At 40.8% G+C, this 17,717-nt stretch overlaps 1 protein-coding gene across 1 annotated transcript in view; it reads left to right on the top strand.

The window, feature by feature from the left end:
- LOC141016475 (cadherin-18-like) overlaps positions 1-17,717 on the top strand; it is a 165,690-nt gene that overhangs the window by 134,453 nt on the left and 13,520 nt on the right. The window contains exons 8-9 of the mRNA XM_073490861.1: positions 97-221; positions 13,881-13,995. Coding sequence (XP_073346962.1) covers positions 97-221; positions 13,881-13,995 — 240 coding nt within the window. The remainder of the gene's footprint in view (positions 1-96; positions 222-13,880; positions 13,996-17,717) is intronic.

Here is a 17,717-nt window from a genome sequence, read left to right on the forward strand (position 1 = left end):
AAATAAGTCAACTCAACCTAGTTACAGATTAAATAAAAAAACTAAAAAAAAACTAAAACAAACACACTTAAAGCTGTCTCTTGTGTCCATTTTCAGATAACCCTCGTTTGGTGAGTCACGTCCCAGTCACCATCCAGGTTCTGGATGTCAATGACAACATTCCAACCATCTCTGGGGGCAACAACGCCATCATAGTGTGTGAGAGCACCAAAACTGGACAGGTGGGTTACTGATGCTTGTGTTTAGGAGAAAAAAAAGAAAAACTCTCTGCGTGTGTTTGGTTTGCAACTGCTGCTGTAACTGGATGATGATGCTTAGAAGTTGGTGAATGGAAAAAACAAAAATCTAAAAAGTTCAGAAATCCATTTGCGTCCAAGTTCCATCACCTATTGTGAGGTGGCTTCAAAAAGCTGACCTCAAAAATTCACAAACTTGTGGCATTTCTGTTCATTGAAGCCTCTAGGAAATCAAATCAAATGTACCACAGTGTCTCAAATCAACAGGAACAGACAGCATAGTATAAAGCTGAATGTCATATACAAAGTAAATGCTTTTCTTATTATTATTATATTTAAAAGAAATGTGAAATAGGATAGAAAGCATTTTTACTGGAAACATGACAAACTGGCATGGTTCATGCAGGACAGGACAGAAGGCTCTACAGCGGGTGAATCAAACCACCCAGAACATCATCGGTACCCATCTATAGAGCATCAGTGACATTAGTGAAGTGAGATGTCTGCACAGAGCCCAAAGATACTAAAAGACAACACCCACCCAGCCACAGTCTGTTCACCCTGCTGCCATCTGGCAAAGGATAGAGAAGTATCCACTGACATACCTCCAGACTGAAGAGCTGCTTCCTTCCTCAGGCTGTGAGACTCCTGACCTCAACCTCAACATCATAAAAAAAAATTTTTCTTGGAACTGATGGGACTACAACTTGCATTTCATTGTACAACCCTGTGTTGTAGAATGACAAATAAATGAATGTTGAACATGGTAGGGTTAGTGTTACATGTTAGCCAAGTTTCTATACAAATGTAGAGCAACTGTCCAAATTTCAAGAACATGCTAACGTGCCTTTCAATTCATTACAGTTATGCAAATATTATGGTTTGGGTGCATCAAGATAAACAGCTGGTAGCTACATTTCTCCAGTTGGTTGCCATTACACCATTGTAGGGGAGGAAGGCACAGATGGTGTAATTAAAAGAGTTCCAGTCCAACCTCAAGAAAAATATGGTGGAGAAAAAATATTTATGTGGGTAAAAAAATATGGCATTTTGGATTGTTTGATATTAATTTGAAGAAGATTACAGTCTGCTCATTGCTCCACGCAGTTCAGATATTTTAATCTCGTCAGGCTTGAGTGATGTCAAAGTCAAATGCATTTGTGGGGGAATCTCAAAGGTTTTGCACTCGTTTTGGGGGCACCACCTCCAAAGAGGAAAAATGAAATGAAATCAATAATCTATTGCATTATCAGTCAAATTTCCAAAAGTGTGACTTCTCAATTAATTTGATCTCCGTTTTCCACTACAAAGGAATACACAGAACAACGACTGGGTCTAAATGAAAATATTTATTAATTGATTAAATACTAATCCAATGACTGAAATGAAGTGTTTTTCAAACATGAATATTTAACGTATACAAGCAATCAAAATGTATGATAGTAAATTGGAATGATGAACAGGTAATGATGAAATAAATAAATGAGCATTAAATAATCTGTTCAATACAGATTCTAGAGACTAATATTGAAGGGAGATGTGAAATTTGGAGGTCGAATTACTGTCGGTAAGATTATTATTGTTTTTATTATTTTAAATTATAATTTTTTTGACATCAACCCAGTCATGACCAGTTTAAGAAGATGGTTTGTGCCTACTTTGAGCTGCGGTGGCAAGGCAGGCGTTGAGCTTGGTCGGAACCCACAGCACTGGATGTGGTGGTCGGAAACCTCTTCACGGCGAGATCTACCGGGTATCTTTCCTGCAGTGATTCAGCGGTGGAAGTCGGCCAGCAGACTTTTCCACTAGAAAAAGCTGAGTTGTGGAGGCATAGGACAGGGCAGACTGTCTGGATCTCTCTCTCAGGCGGATCGATGGAAAAAAAACTAACTTTCAATGTCTTCAGGAAAAAAATCTACAAGGTTGTATAAACTTGTAACAAAGTTATAAAAGACTCAGTCAGCGTTGAAACTTGGCTGCCATATTAAGTACGGAAACTAGTGTGCAGAACAACAAGACAAAAATGAGTATATGGGAACAAACGAAAGTGAGAGAATAGCCAAAAAGAAAAGAAGCAATAGAGAGAAAAAAGGAGAAGGAAGGAATAAAACAAAACTCATGTTTCCAGTCGTTTTTATCTTTGGAGGAAACTGTTCATTAACTGTAATAAGAATTTTTACTTGTTATTTAGTCTAGATATGTATTAATATAGAAACAATTAACCATATATGATTGGTAGATGGCAGTATTGTCACACGTTAGAAATGCAGCATAAACCTTAAATGAATAACACAGGCTTGGAAAGTGTTAGAACTCTGGAATTTTCTTTATCTTGAACAAGAATTTTGACTGAATGTGATGAGCATAAAGGCAAATGAATAAAATTACTTTACAGTGTGCTGCAAAGGTAGAAGCATTTAATGTGCAGTCAACTTGGTATGCAGGCAGATTTATGATCCCTCTTGTAATCTGCCAGGGTCCCCAGTTGGAAAAGGGGGGTTTTCAAAATCCCTGTGTGTGTGTCAGGGCTGTTACAGAAAGGGGGTTTCACACTGGAGTGTTACTTACAGTCTGTTTTATGTTGATGTCCACAGCCATTAAAACAAACAGTCAATACCAATCAAAGATGAGGTCTGATTATTCCCAAACAGACCCCATCTCCGTCATGTGGTAGTGTCATTTGTCCCTTTGGCCCTGATAATCTCACCAGGCCTCCTTTATAAATCAGTTTGAGATGTTAAAAGCTGTAGTTGCTTGGGAGTGGGCAACCACCCCAGTCTGGATAGCATCACAATAATAGTTTTGTGGCTGTTTGTTGAAGACAGACTGTGTACCTAAAATGACCTTGTTGTGGAATGTAATGGGCTGAGCTGTGTCCGCTACACATTCATGTACATCATGATTTATTGGCTAAGCCTGTCTTTGCTGCACTTAATCGTATTTTCTTTTCTTAATACACAGACAATTAACCAAACATGAAAACATTTACTGCAATATTTCAACTTTTTTTTTTTTTTTCTAATTTCTGGCATTTCCACTCAAGTTTTAATACACAAATTGAATATGGCCATTAAAATAGATGGATGGAAAAACATTGCTATGCCTTAAATTCTCCTCAACTACTGTAACAGCTACAACATAAAAGTAGAAGACATGTCATCACCAAACAAGAGATCAAGCCACATGCGCCAACTTGGTCAGGATTGATAGAACATTCACCTCTGTTAATGAAAGTAGTTGATGAACGCTGTTTGAATGACCATTTGCAATCATATAGAATAAGTCATGGATAATGTAGCCCACATGCAGTATTCCACCAAAATTTTCCATATAAGTCAGCTCCCAAAAATATTAGTCATGTAACTACAGCAAGTGTGCAACTTTTGGTGTCTGGGGTTGTGGAATACCACAATGCAGTGTTTGTTCAGTGTTCTCCTGAGAGCACCTAGTCCTCAACAGTTGAACAGTTCCTCCTGGTTACTACTACTATATACGTACTATACGTAGGGTTACTATACCTAGGGTTTCTTAAAAACTGCGACAGCCTGTTTTCGGTAATGGCTTAGCCATTTTAAAAATAAAATTGACTATGCAATATGTAATAGTTTAAATGATCTGCAGAAGGCACCAATGTGCTTGAGGCAGAGTGGTGGAGACAGTGTGGGGAAGTCAGTATAGACAGACTGACACATTGTTAGTTTTGGCTCCTTTTATAGGATTTGTTGTGTTGTGGAACAAAGATATAGCAGGTGTGGTTATTAGCAATTAATAATTACAAATAGTAATTATTAATATTAATAATACAATTATTAATTAAATCAATAAAACGGAGCACCACCCTGGAATCAGGGACCAACAACCAGACTGACAGCAGTCTCAAAAGAAGTGTTCACTTTAAATGTAAATATTTGTTTTCACAAGCATGTGTGTGTGTGTCAGAGAGACAAAGAGAGAGAGAGAGAGAGAGAGAGACACAAGATGGCAGACGTAGAGAGAGAGAGAGAGACAAGATGGCGGAGAGAGAGAGACAAGATGGCAGACGTAGAGAGAGAGAGAGAGACAAGATGGCGGAGAGAGAGCGCCAAGATGCCCGACACGATCTCTTGGAAGAGGAAGTCACGGAGTGTTCAAGACGTGGCCAAGTCACGCTAAAGACAATGGAGGTGTCGCACGAGGCTTGAACAAACAATGGCGGAACAGTGTCCATCATGTGCACACAATCACAGTGGTTTGGACAGAGCTACACTCTGATGTTCTGAATTTGGTGTACGTGCTAACTTGACACACGTCTGATGATATAGTGGGGTCGTTAACGATCAGTTTTCAACAAACCGCTTATGAGAATATGTGTGTGCGTTTACCCGAAAGTATGCATGTAAGTTAGTGGAGAGAGAGAGAGAGAGAGAGAGAAAGAGAAAGAGAGCTAACTCTGGGAGTGCAGCATGGAGGGAGAAATAGCCGTGGAGAGACAATACTGACCTTCCTGTCACTCAGCGGCTGGTGAACAAACTCAGGCTGGACTCACCTTTGGCTGATCCTTGATAGAAACGTGGCTTATTGTACGCTCACACAGCGGCAAAGCTAACACTTAGCTCCACAGAGTGGAGAGGGTCGAATCAGCTTGTGATGAGCACAAAGAAAAGCAAGCAACAAGCACAATGTTTTACAGTGTATAACTAGCAACAGAAAGGACTCTGCGGTCCACAAACACTCACAAATACAAAAAAAGCAAACAATACACGCTAATTTCTAGTATCTGCACAGACACTAAATAAGCCCCACTTGGGACCGCACTCCTGGTGGCTAGCGTGTGTTTCCGTCTCCTCCTTAATCCAGCTCCCTCCCTCGGAATGAATAAAAGGTGTTGGCTGGCTACAGCGTCCTGCGACCGGGCTGACGGTGGCTGTTCTCCATGTTGTAGCAGAGGAAACAGCAGAGTCGACGTGGGCGGAGAAAACAGGGCAAAGCAGGCGTTTTCTTAGGGGAAATCCTTCTGCAGGGATGAGAAAGGCTGGGTTGCGCAGCTCTCCTCTGGATCTGCAACGTGTTTGGTAAACATGGGACAGTCTTGGCTCGTCCAGCGAGGTTAAAGACTGCGGCGTAGGCAAGGTATGATCCAAACATTTGGTTGCTCCCTTTGAGTAATAGCTGCACAGACGAAAGCTGATACTACCAGCAGCACGTTACGATGGGACTGCTTTTTAGTTAGGGCGTGCAGCTGTTTTTATGGTTCTTCATGCGTCCGGCTGTTGCGCAGAACTGACAATGCAATCAGGTGCTCTCAGACAACGGGAGAAGGGAGTTTTCAAACCTGGGACTGTGGCAACAAGGTGCCACCTACTGGACAGCAGGGTTGATGCACTTTTCTTTATTTACCAGGCTTTGTTAGTGTAAGGAGGCTGCATGTTGGGCTTGGTCTACATGCAGGCCGCTCAATTGTTAGAACCATGAACCACTAAACTTATCCATTAAGTATACAAAATCAGGGATTGATAAACAATGGACATCACAGAAATTCTTTTAAGATTTAGGTTCAAGACACAGTAGCAGAATGCTTATACCTACAGTTTGAGTACTGCTCGCTCAGTACATCTGAAGGTACAAGAGACATCCTATCAAATTAAATCCAACATTAAAGAGCTAATGGTGATGAAAGCTGACTGTTACACCCCATTGTTATGATAATGCACCATTTGCCTGTAATTTTCACACCACTCTTGCTAATATAGCCACCTGCAATCAAGATTATTTCTGTGAAAAAGTTGCAAATGATACTGCCGAAGAGGCGGAGGCAAAAAATTAGGAGAAACCCCAGTAAATGGGGGAAATCATGGATACTACACTGATGGACTGAAGTATTCTACAGTCTTTCCCTTTTTTTTTACTTTCTCTTTTCATGCACTGATTGGTTAAGCTGAACTGTCAATCAGAGTGATTTCTCTCACTGACGTTCGCAGATTAAACATGCTCAGTCCGTCGAAAAGCCACCTACAAGGGCCGACTAGTGACAACAGTCATTGACGGTCTCTACATTAACCGACTAAGGTTTACTCTTCAATATTTAGTCCTGTTGTTGTCTGACAGTTGTCAAATATCATTAAATATATTGAAACATAGTAATAGTAATAGTAAAAGCCATGCTGACTCATGTGAACATAACCTCATGTTCAATTCTCAAACACAAAGACAAATATACACACTGCTGAAAATATGCTTGAAAACACACTCATCCTCTCTTTGACTCTCTTGCTCATACACACACACACATGCTGGCACGCACATATGTTCATGTTGATCTGTAGCCTTTTTGTTGTGTGTCTGACACCATCAGTGGGGGATTTATCAGCTGAGCTGCAGGCTCTGCAGCTTCTTGAACACATAAATTATTCAGACTGCAGAGCACGCTGATGCTTCCGCTGCTCGACCAGATAGCAGCAGAGACGATCATATTAAACCCAAACACGGGCCTGCCTCACTGCCTCCCCTATCTCCCCTCTCATCCCCCTTCCATCACCACACTGCCAGCCTTTCTGCTCCACAGCAGGGCCAATTCTGAACCAGGGATAATAAAACACATTTTTTTTCTTTGAGTGAAGCAGCAAGGAATGGATCTACATCACAGCAACGGCTGTCCTCATATGTACATTCACGCATAAATCACACATCACACACACTCCCAATGTCTTATACGTATACGACTCTCTCTTATTATCCATCCACCACTTACTCTCTTTGGTTTTTATGCAAATTTAAGCTCAAGTGTGTGTGTTTTGTGTGTATGTACGAGTGTGTAATCACTAATCACTAATCTTGGCTTCAGGCAACAGACAACACATGCTAGCACAGTCAATGTGGAAAGAGGACTCTTTTTTCATCTTGCTGGCATTGTAGTGAATTGATGCTGAGAAGTTTTCATGCAGGGCACGTCACTCCTGGCGTGACAATTTTTTTGCTGCTGCATTTGGGGACTACTACATTTGCATAATTGATTGCCAAACGATGAGACTGGCTGTTTAGGTTTGGGGGCATACAGTACATTTAATACTCATTTCTTGTTTACTGTGTTAAGCGCATGGAGACGAGAGGCATTTACAAGCCTGAAGGCTCAGAATACACTTCAACAGTGTGAATTTCCACTTGTTTTTTTTTTTGTTTTTTTGCCTGTTTGATCTTGAGAAACATTCTGTGGCCTGTAGTGAAATGTGATTAACATTGCAGGCTGTAAACTGGAATGGATTACAGCTCAAGTTATTATTACTGTTAATAAATTAGGATGATGTTCATAACAATGATCTATTTTAGGGGAGGGTTAGGGATTGTGTTACCACTTGGAATGATATAAAGGCAATCTGTAATTTATTACAGTAGGTGAGTAACCATCCTACCTCTGCTTATATTATATGGAAACAGAAGCCACAAGGAGCTTTATTCAGATTTGAGGTCGAACTGAGAAGATTCAGTTCAAAAGTTAAGTCAGAACATAAGCTGGGACAGTTATCATCATTCAGACTGCTTCTTATGTCAATTTGTGTGTGAAACCCTCAGGTTATTGAAATCACCTGCAGCCAGCTCATGCCTGCTGAAGCTGACATTTTTTGCTTGTGTTGAGCTTTACGGAAATTCAGCTTTCAGCGTGTCCAGCATGTACCATTCCATTATAACGAACATTAACCTTTATCCCAAAAGAGACCAGGCAATAGAAAAAGCAGACGTTAAAGCAGATCCCAATTATACTTGTGGAATAATGTGTGCTGTTATACAAAGCACACTTAAAGGAATAGTTCACTCTAGAACGAAATTCAGTCATTATCGACTCACCCTCATGCTGATGAGAAGTCCGGTGTAGTTTCTTATTCCTCAAAGTGCAGCTGGAGACCCGCAGGGGTACCCTCCTGCAGCAAAAATCCATATAACGGGCATCAATGGCGTCCGAGACGAAAAGGTCCATAAAACTACACAAAAACTCCTCCATACTGCTCGTCTGCTGCAATCCAAGTGTCCTGAAGTGGCGACATCCAGAGTTTACTCGAAACGACGTCATTTAGTACATTTTTTTAGCCTAAACAGTCACTATGCTATATCTGCCTGGAGGCACGCTCCGCGTTCACACGAGTCTCCCTCACAGCGTTTGCACTACGGAAGCTGCGCCGGACCAGATGAACGAGACTCACGATAGATACACACCGGTATTTACATCCTGCTGTGAGCGACCGAGCAACACACAAACACAAGAGGGATCTGCTTGCACTAGTGATTTGAAACTTTGAAACTCACAGCAGGATGTAAATACCGGTGTGTATCTATCGCGAGTCTCATTCATCTTGTCTGGCATGGCTTCTGTAGTGCAATCGGCTGTGAGGGAGACTCGCGTGCACGACCAGGAGGCAGTGGCAAAGGGCAGAGCAAGTCTGGGGGTGACCAGGAGGTCGGGATGAGGGGCAGGAACAGGAACTGGCGTGCCACTGACCGAGGAGCAGGAACAGGAGTCGGTCGTGCGGCCAACCAAGAACAGGAACTGGAGTCAGCCGTGCTGCCGACCAAGGAACAGTGAACAGGAGTTGGCTGTTCCGCCAACCGAGGGGCTAAAACAGGTGTCAGCCAGGCCACCGAAGGGAAACTACTGGCAGGTGTCAGATGGGCCGCCTGGGACAGCAGAGGTGTCGGCCAACCCAGAGACTGAAGTGGCGACTGCTAAGACCGCGACGATGGCTGGGGCAGGCTTGGCTCTGGGGCACTGGGCAGTGGTGAAGACAAGCAGCTGGGCGGCAGAGAGGCAAGATGTCAGCGGGAGGTGTCACCAGGCTGGAGACTAGCCAGTCCAGGATCTGTCTCTGGCTTGGGGCTAGCGGGATGATGGCTTACTGGCGCAGACACTGGCTGGAGGCTAAGCCTTATATAAGGGAGCTCAGGCTGGTTTTCAGCAGGTTTGGCTGGAGGCTGAGACTGTGCAAAGTACAAAACCAAAAGGCAGGAGTACAAACCAGGAATAACACGGGAATCAGGAAGAAAAAGCCAGGAAGGAAAAGCCAGAAACATATCACAGGGAGATGGTAACAGGACACACAGGAACAGACCCAAGAAAACTAAACAGACAAACTGGCAAAGAGAGCAGGGAGCACACAGACTATATACACACAAAGGAGGTAGGGGTAATTGGACACAGGTGAAACAAATCAGGGAGGGGCAGACAGTAGCACCTTCACACAGAGACTCCGCATTATCGGCGCAGCAAAGGCTCACCATTTCTCCGACTTTGTTTGTTCACACTGAACCAAGCAGCTCCGGGATAAAGTGTGTCAATTCATGCAGCATGCCGGGGCTGCGGATCCAAAGAGGCATGACGGTACAGATCATGACGTTGAGATCTGTGTTTTTTCAATGTGTTTCCCCCGGTGTCCACCTGTAAATCTGAACATGAATCCGCCAACTGTTTATAATCATATGGATGCTGTTGATGTGAAGTGTCAAAGAGAAGTTTTTCACTCTAAATTACATAATCACCATCAGTAAACAGCACTCACAGGGAGGGATGCTGTTTTCTGGGGAAAAGTTCACTACAGTCTCTGTCGGGAGGGCAGTGGCAGTGATTTTTTTCAATACAAGTTGCCAGAGACAGTGACCCTAATCCTACAACAACACAATAGTGGAATGCAATAAAGACATGGTGAGCTATGTCTTTTGCAAAGTTTTTTGCTCTTAATCATGTAGGAGATACACTAGTAATAATGTAATTTATTAATCACTGGCGATTAATAAAACACTCGTTAATGGGGCACCACCTCCGTTGTTTTATCTATTTGAATAATCCGGAGGTAATTAATCAAATTTGACTGGACAAGGTTAACTTGTATCAATTCTAATCAATTTCAGATCAATTTATTCAATCTCATAAATGAATTAGTGAATTCTACACAGATCCATCGGTTCTCCACATAAAAAGAAACCTGCATATACAACGACATACGGTTAAATAGGTTTATTTACTATATAATGGAATAAATGAAATGGCATTTTATATGAACAACAAAAGTTAACAGACAATGTGGAGACTATAATGATCAAATTAATGGGGTTATGTGAAGATATACAATGGTGAAGTCGTGATTCGGGAGAGGTAATTAATCAAATATTACGAGAGTAATTTTTAATATTAACGAGACCCTAATCGAACTTCTCTTAAGCTAAAATTAAGAACCAGAAGCTAAAAATGACACCAACCATCTCATGTGTGCAACCAGTAATGTGCGGGATAACTTTGTCCTACTTTGTTTGGAGAGTGGAGGTCCGCGATTTCGGGTCTCTTCTCCGGTATTCATATCTTGGTCCGCTGCCCAGCGAAACGGCACTGCTCGGGATCGTAGGAGGCAGAGTCGGTCTTAGCTTGGCACAAAGTCTTTCTGTCGTTGCAAACCGCTTGCACGGTTTGTTGAGGCAGCCAGTTACTGCAAGTCTTTATCACTGATGATGGTCTTAATAAAGGTGTTCTTCTTCGTTGCAGAGTGGTGGTTCTTTAAGCTCTGATTTGTGAATTAATTCAATTACTTGAATAAAATAACTAAAGGATGAATCGCTGGCCTGGCGAATCTTCCGTTGTTACTTAAGACAAGATAACTTAAACTGAATTCGCTTCCACTGAATAAGATTGTGATACTTAATGATATATTTAAAAGAATCACAAATAAAAGCAATTAGAGAATGTGCATCAATAGACTACCGCAGATTATAAAAATTGAGAAAAAGATCAACACGTGGTTGATTCTGCGGAGATTGCTGCCTAGGAGCTTGTCGCAAAGTAGAGTAAAATAAAGGGTTGAAAAATTAAAAAGAAGAGAGTGAGAGAGAGCGTCTCTCAGTTGTGTGGTGCCGAGTGGCAGGCGGGACCAGAGGGGCAGGCTGACAGCGTTCACACTGTAGACGATACCATAAGCCTACACTCACAAAACTTAATTAAACTTAAACTATCGATTTAATGTTTCGAGATCGTGCTTCACCTTTTACACAGTTTCCCCATGGCTCAATAGATGGACTTTGTCTAACAACAAAATAATATGACATGATTAAAATCACTGAACATTAAAAAAATAATTAAAACTGGTTTAAAGCATAAAAACACACTCGAATATACAGTAGAACTGGTAGAATTGATCACTTATATATATTTCTCCTAGCTCTAGCTTAATACTTGTTAAAAACAAAAACATATCAGAGACATTTACTGGTGATACCAATAAACATGTTAAACAGAATATTTCTTTAACAGCTCGTCCAACTGTACCAGGACTCACCGTCAGGAGGCGCTGTGGCTCCACCGAACACAGGCACATTAAACACAAAAAATGATTTCTCAGCAAAACTTCATCTTAGAAAAACTTGGGAAAAGTCATTTATATGACCTTCTTTCACTGATTCCAAATATGTTAACATTAAAAAAATTAAATCCTGGTTTAATGGTTAATTAGAACTGGTCTGAAATCTGGAAGAATACAGAGACCATTTGACTGGAATGTCCCACAGATAGTGAGACCAGATGTGTCGTGAATAACAAAAGACAGAGGAGGATTAGATCAACAAATCAGGAGGTTTCCAGTGTCCTTTTCACTCTGGAGAGTGTTTGTAGATTGGAAGTCATAAAGGCAGAGAGGGTGAGAGAGAGAGACATCAGACGTCGTTACCTAATTTGCAATTGCAAAGACATCTGATATTAACACATCCTTGTCACAAAATAGTTCCTGTCCCTCCTGATGTGGAGAGAGTAGATGACTCCATGCTGGACTCGCATTGACCTGTGAGAGAAGAATTTGTCTGTTTTGGAGGGGGGAGAAAGTCCAAATGGGAGTGTAGGTTGTAAATTAATTAAAAAGGGTCTTCATCTGAAGGCTTTATGGTCAGAGAAAACACTGTCCTCTCTGCCAGGTGATAAGGTGGCAGACTGAAAGGCGCTTTCTTCCTGTGAATAGTCTTTTTGCAGATGGAAAGAGTTAACAAGAATAAACAGGGCCTCAACACCAAGAGTCAGAGGCAATAGGCATGTGTTCCTGGCTGGCTCTGGCTCTGCTGCAGGGAAAAGACGTTGTTTTTCGGGCAGAAATGTGAATGATCTGTTTAGTTGTCAGACTGTGAACACCATCAGATTGACACACCCCTGATCCGTGCCTCCGGCTTTTCCATTCACACAGACACCAGCTCACCTCTGCTGCAGCTCTGATACTACTTCCAGAGGCAGATCAGAGCCACAGCAAAACTGTCCCCCCTCTCTGCATCTGTAACTTTCACACAGACGGTGATGCGGAGTATTGGCACATGATTCCCACACTGAAAGGGCAGTTTGAATGGGGCTACTCACAAAGGCAGGAAAACGGACAAAGAGAGGAAGTAGAAAGTAAGACATGACACAGCAGGATTTAACTTCAAAATAAAATAGGAAATAACAAATCAACAAACTATGACACTCTGTAGTCTGGTAGTACGGCTGTGGATACTTCTGTATTTTTCGCCAGACAGCAGCAGGGTGAAAAGATTGTGGCTGGGTGGGTGTTGTGTTTTGGTATCCCTTGGGCTCTGTGCAGACATCTGACTTAACTGATGTCACTGATGCGGTAGTCGGTTACCAGTGATGTTCTGGGCGGTTTTAATCACCCATTGCCTTTCTGTTCTGGGCTGTGCACAAACCATGCCAGTTTGTGATGTTTCTGGTTAGAATGCTTTCTTTTCCTCCTCTGTAAAAGTTGACAAGACCTTGGCACAAGAATTACGCCTTCTTATGTTTCCTCAATAAGTAGAGCCTTTTTTTTTTGTTTTTACCACGGTGGAAATGTGTGATGACTATGACAGGTTCTCTGATGTTGATTCCCAGGAACCTATAACTGTTCACCTGCTCCACCTTAGTACCACGGATGTAGACAGGGTTGTGTGTCTTTGTGTTCGCTTTTCTAAAACGAACAGCTCCTTGGTTTTGCTTATGTTGAGCAGTAGATTGTTCTCTGTACACTTGATTTCCTCACGATATGAGCTCTCATTGTTGTTCACAATAGAATTCTCTTGATGTCTGGCAGTGCAGTCAAGGGAGTAAAGTGTGAACAGGAGGGGGCTGAGCACACAACCCTGTGGGGTACAAAATAATACATTTATTAATTTGCTCTGTTCAGAGAAAAACACACAATGTAGCCCATAAGGGACATGTAACACATGTTCAAAACTCTATATTAAATTTTATGTATAATGTTTATTGCATATTATATTTTAATCTGTTTATATTGACTCTGTTTAATGGGCTTTATCAACTGACAGTAATTAGACACAGGGGAGGAATACCTACAAATCAAATAATAAGTCAAATTTTACCATTGTGAATGCAGGTGTAACGGTGCTGAGTTTTATTTTACAATCTTGTGTTGCATAAAGACAAGTAAACTCATCTTTAGTCCTGAATGTTTCTCCTGTAATAGTACTTGCATTCTGAACACTACACTGAGTTGCCAGTCTGTGAAAATACAGTAAACACTTATTGCAGCCTATTTGTTTCTTTATCTTGTTTAGTTCCCTCACTTATCTACATGTCTGTACACATTCTTCCCTGCAGTTCTTGTCTTCTCATTGGCCGTTGTTTTTAATTATTTTACATCTCTTCTGTTCATCTCCATCCAGGTGATTCAGACCATCCGAGCAGCAGATCTAGACAACTTTGCAAATGGAAAGTTTTCCTTCTATGTGCCTGCTGAGCATCCAGCCAATCCAAATTTTACCTTGAAGGATAATGCAGGTAAGACCCTCGTGAGCAGACAAGTTGTTAAATGTGAGTACTTGTTTTCCCATTTACATTGTGATGGGATACATAATTGCTGCCTGGATTATAATCAGCAAGATTTTTTGAGTGAATGAATCCTTCCTGAAAGACAGCCTTGTTGGCTCTGGATAGAGCCCTCATAACATAGGGCCCTCATATAGTTCTCCTGGGGGTAAGTGGGCCAGAGAAGGAGGGATATGTGAATTTGAGTTGATTTTGTCACGGTGGCCACCTTTGGTATTGCAAGATCACATGACACACACTGTTTGCGAATATAATCATTCCAAAAGGAGTGGCTTTTAAGTGATACAGTTTTCTGAGTATCACAAACCCCTTAAGAATGATTCTTTGTATCATTAGAATTCTATCAGTTAACTCCCATAGACTTTTTGTGTTAAAGTGTTAAGGACAGTGTTCAAATTATATATATATTTTCCAAATTTTTTTAAACACTATATTTCAAAAATTAAAACAAATCACCACTCAAACTCACCACTTTGTAAGAAATTCTGGCCTGTTTGCGAATAACTGTTTTGTTATTGCATGGAAGAAAAACATTATGGGAGGGTGTTTTCTACATCCACTCCAAAATCTTGGTGTATGCCTGAAACAAAAGAGAAAAATGCGTCACAATGATGTGTGCTAGGGAAGGGCAGTTTTTACTGATGTTCAAAAGCAGGGTGGGAAATTAGGTGAATTTCATCAACCCACAAGCCAGAGCGATGGGTTAGCAATTTGGACAGGAGATTCTAAGACAGAGAGCATTCAATTGTGCTATACAACTGACCTGTCGGGGGCAGCAATACGCCTGTGCTGCCACTAGTCTGCCGCAAGTGCCATTATCAGTAGTAGAGGAAGAAAGCCGGAGAGCACATCTACAACCTCAGTATTTTATTTTATTTTATAACTACTTAAGCATTTTATTGTATATAGTGGTTTATTGTTTCTATATTTGACCTTGTATTTTGATTGTATATATACCTGAATGTACCCGCTGCTATATGCTCTATCTATCTATCTATCTATCTATCTATCTATCTAAAATGAAGGTAACTAATAATATGTAATATATTGCATTTGGAAAGTAACTTGCCCAACTCTGCTAAGTTAGGACTTAAAATTATTCTACAGTGTACTGCTGCTTGGGTGGAGGTGAGCAAGTTTGCACACACATTGAGTTCAGTTTAACTCAGTTAAAAAAATTGACATTTTCTGATACAGAGAATTAAAAATGGATAATCATAAGTAAGAATTTTAAATGTGATCGTAAATATTACAAAAAAAGTATAATTGCAAAATGGTGACTGGTAAAAACGTTTGAGTATATATATATATATATATATATATATATATATATATATATATATATATATATATATATATATTTGTTATATTTGTGTGTGTGTGTACATATATATACAGTATATATATATATAATTAAAAAATAAAAAAATTATGTCATTAACTTGTAATTTAATCCAAGTCATTAACTGCACATTCAAAGAACTTCAGACAACCTTTAAAGAACGTTCCCTGAAGGTTCTCTGAAGGTTACACAAATTACACCTAATAGGTTACACCTATTACCTTATTTTGAGTACCGTCAGGGGAAATTCCCTCAAGAAAACCTTTAGAGTCAACAGTCAAACTGTCAGAGAACGTTCCCAAAAGGTCCTCTGAGGGTATTTTATGTAACCTTCAGAGAACCTATAGGGAATGTTTCCTGAGGGTTCTCAGAAGGTTTTAATGTGTAACTTTCAGAGAACCTTAAGAGAACCTTCCCTGAGGGTTCTCGGAAGCTTAATTTGTGTAACTTTTAGAAAAACTTTAGGGAACCTGAGGGTTGTCTAAAGGTTATTGCTTGAAAAACCTTTACAGTACCTTTGAGGAACATTCCCTTAAGGTTCTCTGAAGCAGTGACGTGCGGTCAGGAGAGGCAGGGGAGGCAGAGCCTCACCTGTCATCATGGAAAAAATAAAATATATAATAAACAAATAAATTAAATGGTTATATTTATCAAATGGTTTGAACTATAAACTATTTTTCCATTTAACTTAAACAATTTAGATTGTTTTTTATTAAAAATCATTTCCGTTCAAATACGGGGAAGAGACGCACGGTGAAGCAGCAGCAAGCTGAGCCTCACCTTGGATTGCGCAATCCCTCACAAACTGTGCTCTGCCATGCAATGAGAGCGTGTCACTGTCTCTCTGTATGTCGCCAATCAAATGTTTCAAACACTTTTAATATATGCCCCCCCTGACTTCCCATAGTTTAGCTGATGTATATAATATATGTGTATAACCTGTTTCGTGTGCTCAGCGATCTTACAACGGCAGTGAAGAGGCACTGGGTGAGGCAGACAGTTCTCTTGCCTCAAGGTAGGGGGCACTCGTGAGCCCAGAACTTCTAAACGCTACTCCGCAGCTGCAGAGTAAGTGACAGCGAGCTAACAACAATCTTAGAGTCCATGGTTACGAGCGAGTCAAGTGCAGGGATATTTTTTCCCCCTCTCACCCCGCCTGGATTTACAATGGACGATTTCATATCCAAGCTCAAACAATTTTCTAAACTGGACTTTCAATCGAAACAGGAGGTAATAAATAAAGGAAGACCAACACCGGAGCTGAAAGGTTTGCTTCAGACTAACGTTACGGGCCGCTGTGCGTGCGTGCGTGCGTGCGTGTGTGTATGTGTGTGTGTGTGTGTGTGTGTGTGTGTCCGAATTAAGAAAACCAAATTGAAATCACGTAATGGAAATGCTACTGCCAGCGAGTCTAATGCAACACTGACAACTGCCCATAAAACAAATGCCCATAACAGCAGCAGTTGCCGTGGCAGGGCAGTGACTGCCTCAGACACCGGCAACTGGAGTGAAAGGCAGGAAGTGCCACCACTAGCTGCCGCTGCCACAAATTGAGCCAGCCCTTGCTGTCAAATGGTGAATAATCTACTCTGTTGGGTTTTTATATTTGTAAATCTGATTCTGATGGAGTCAGTGCCTCACCAGCCATGAACCTCACCGCACGTCACTGCTCTGAAGGTTATATTTGTAAAGCTGAAATGCGTGGGCTAGAGGTTAAATTAGAAAATTTTATTTCAGTTCATACAGTGAAGTGTTATTATTATAATATAGTTATAAAATAGTTCTATATCTATCTCCAGCTCTCTCTCTTTCTCTATGGCTTATTGATTTGCAATTAACTCAAATACTTATATTTATATATTTATATTAAGGCTGTCAATTGATCAAAATATTTAATCGCATGATTGTCTATAGTTAACTCGCGAATAATCGCAAGGTACGTAATCGCACATTTTTTATCTGTTCTAAATGTACCTTAAAGGGATATTTTTCAAGTTTTAATACTCTTATCAACATGGGAGTGGACACATTTGCTTGCTTTATGCAAATGTACAACAATCCAAAACAATGACAAATACTGTCCAGAATATTCAGTACAGTATAAGCTACTGCATGCTCAAAAATACTGAAAGCATAACATGGCAAACTCAAGCCCAACAGCAACAGATGGGCATACTGACCTGAATGTAACAATTCTTTAGTAATACTAACACAATGTAGTGTCCAACACCTACACTTTGTAAAGGTTAACTAAACAATGTTAATCGGCCTGCAAGCTGTAGCCACCGATTTAGCTATCGCTGATGAAATTTTGTTGCATGTAGAGTTTTTC

This window comes from Pagrus major, chromosome 21 (assembly GCF_040436345.1).
Source record: "Pagrus major chromosome 21, Pma_NU_1.0".
Taxonomy (NCBI): domain Eukaryota; kingdom Metazoa; phylum Chordata; class Actinopteri; order Spariformes; family Sparidae; genus Pagrus; species Pagrus major.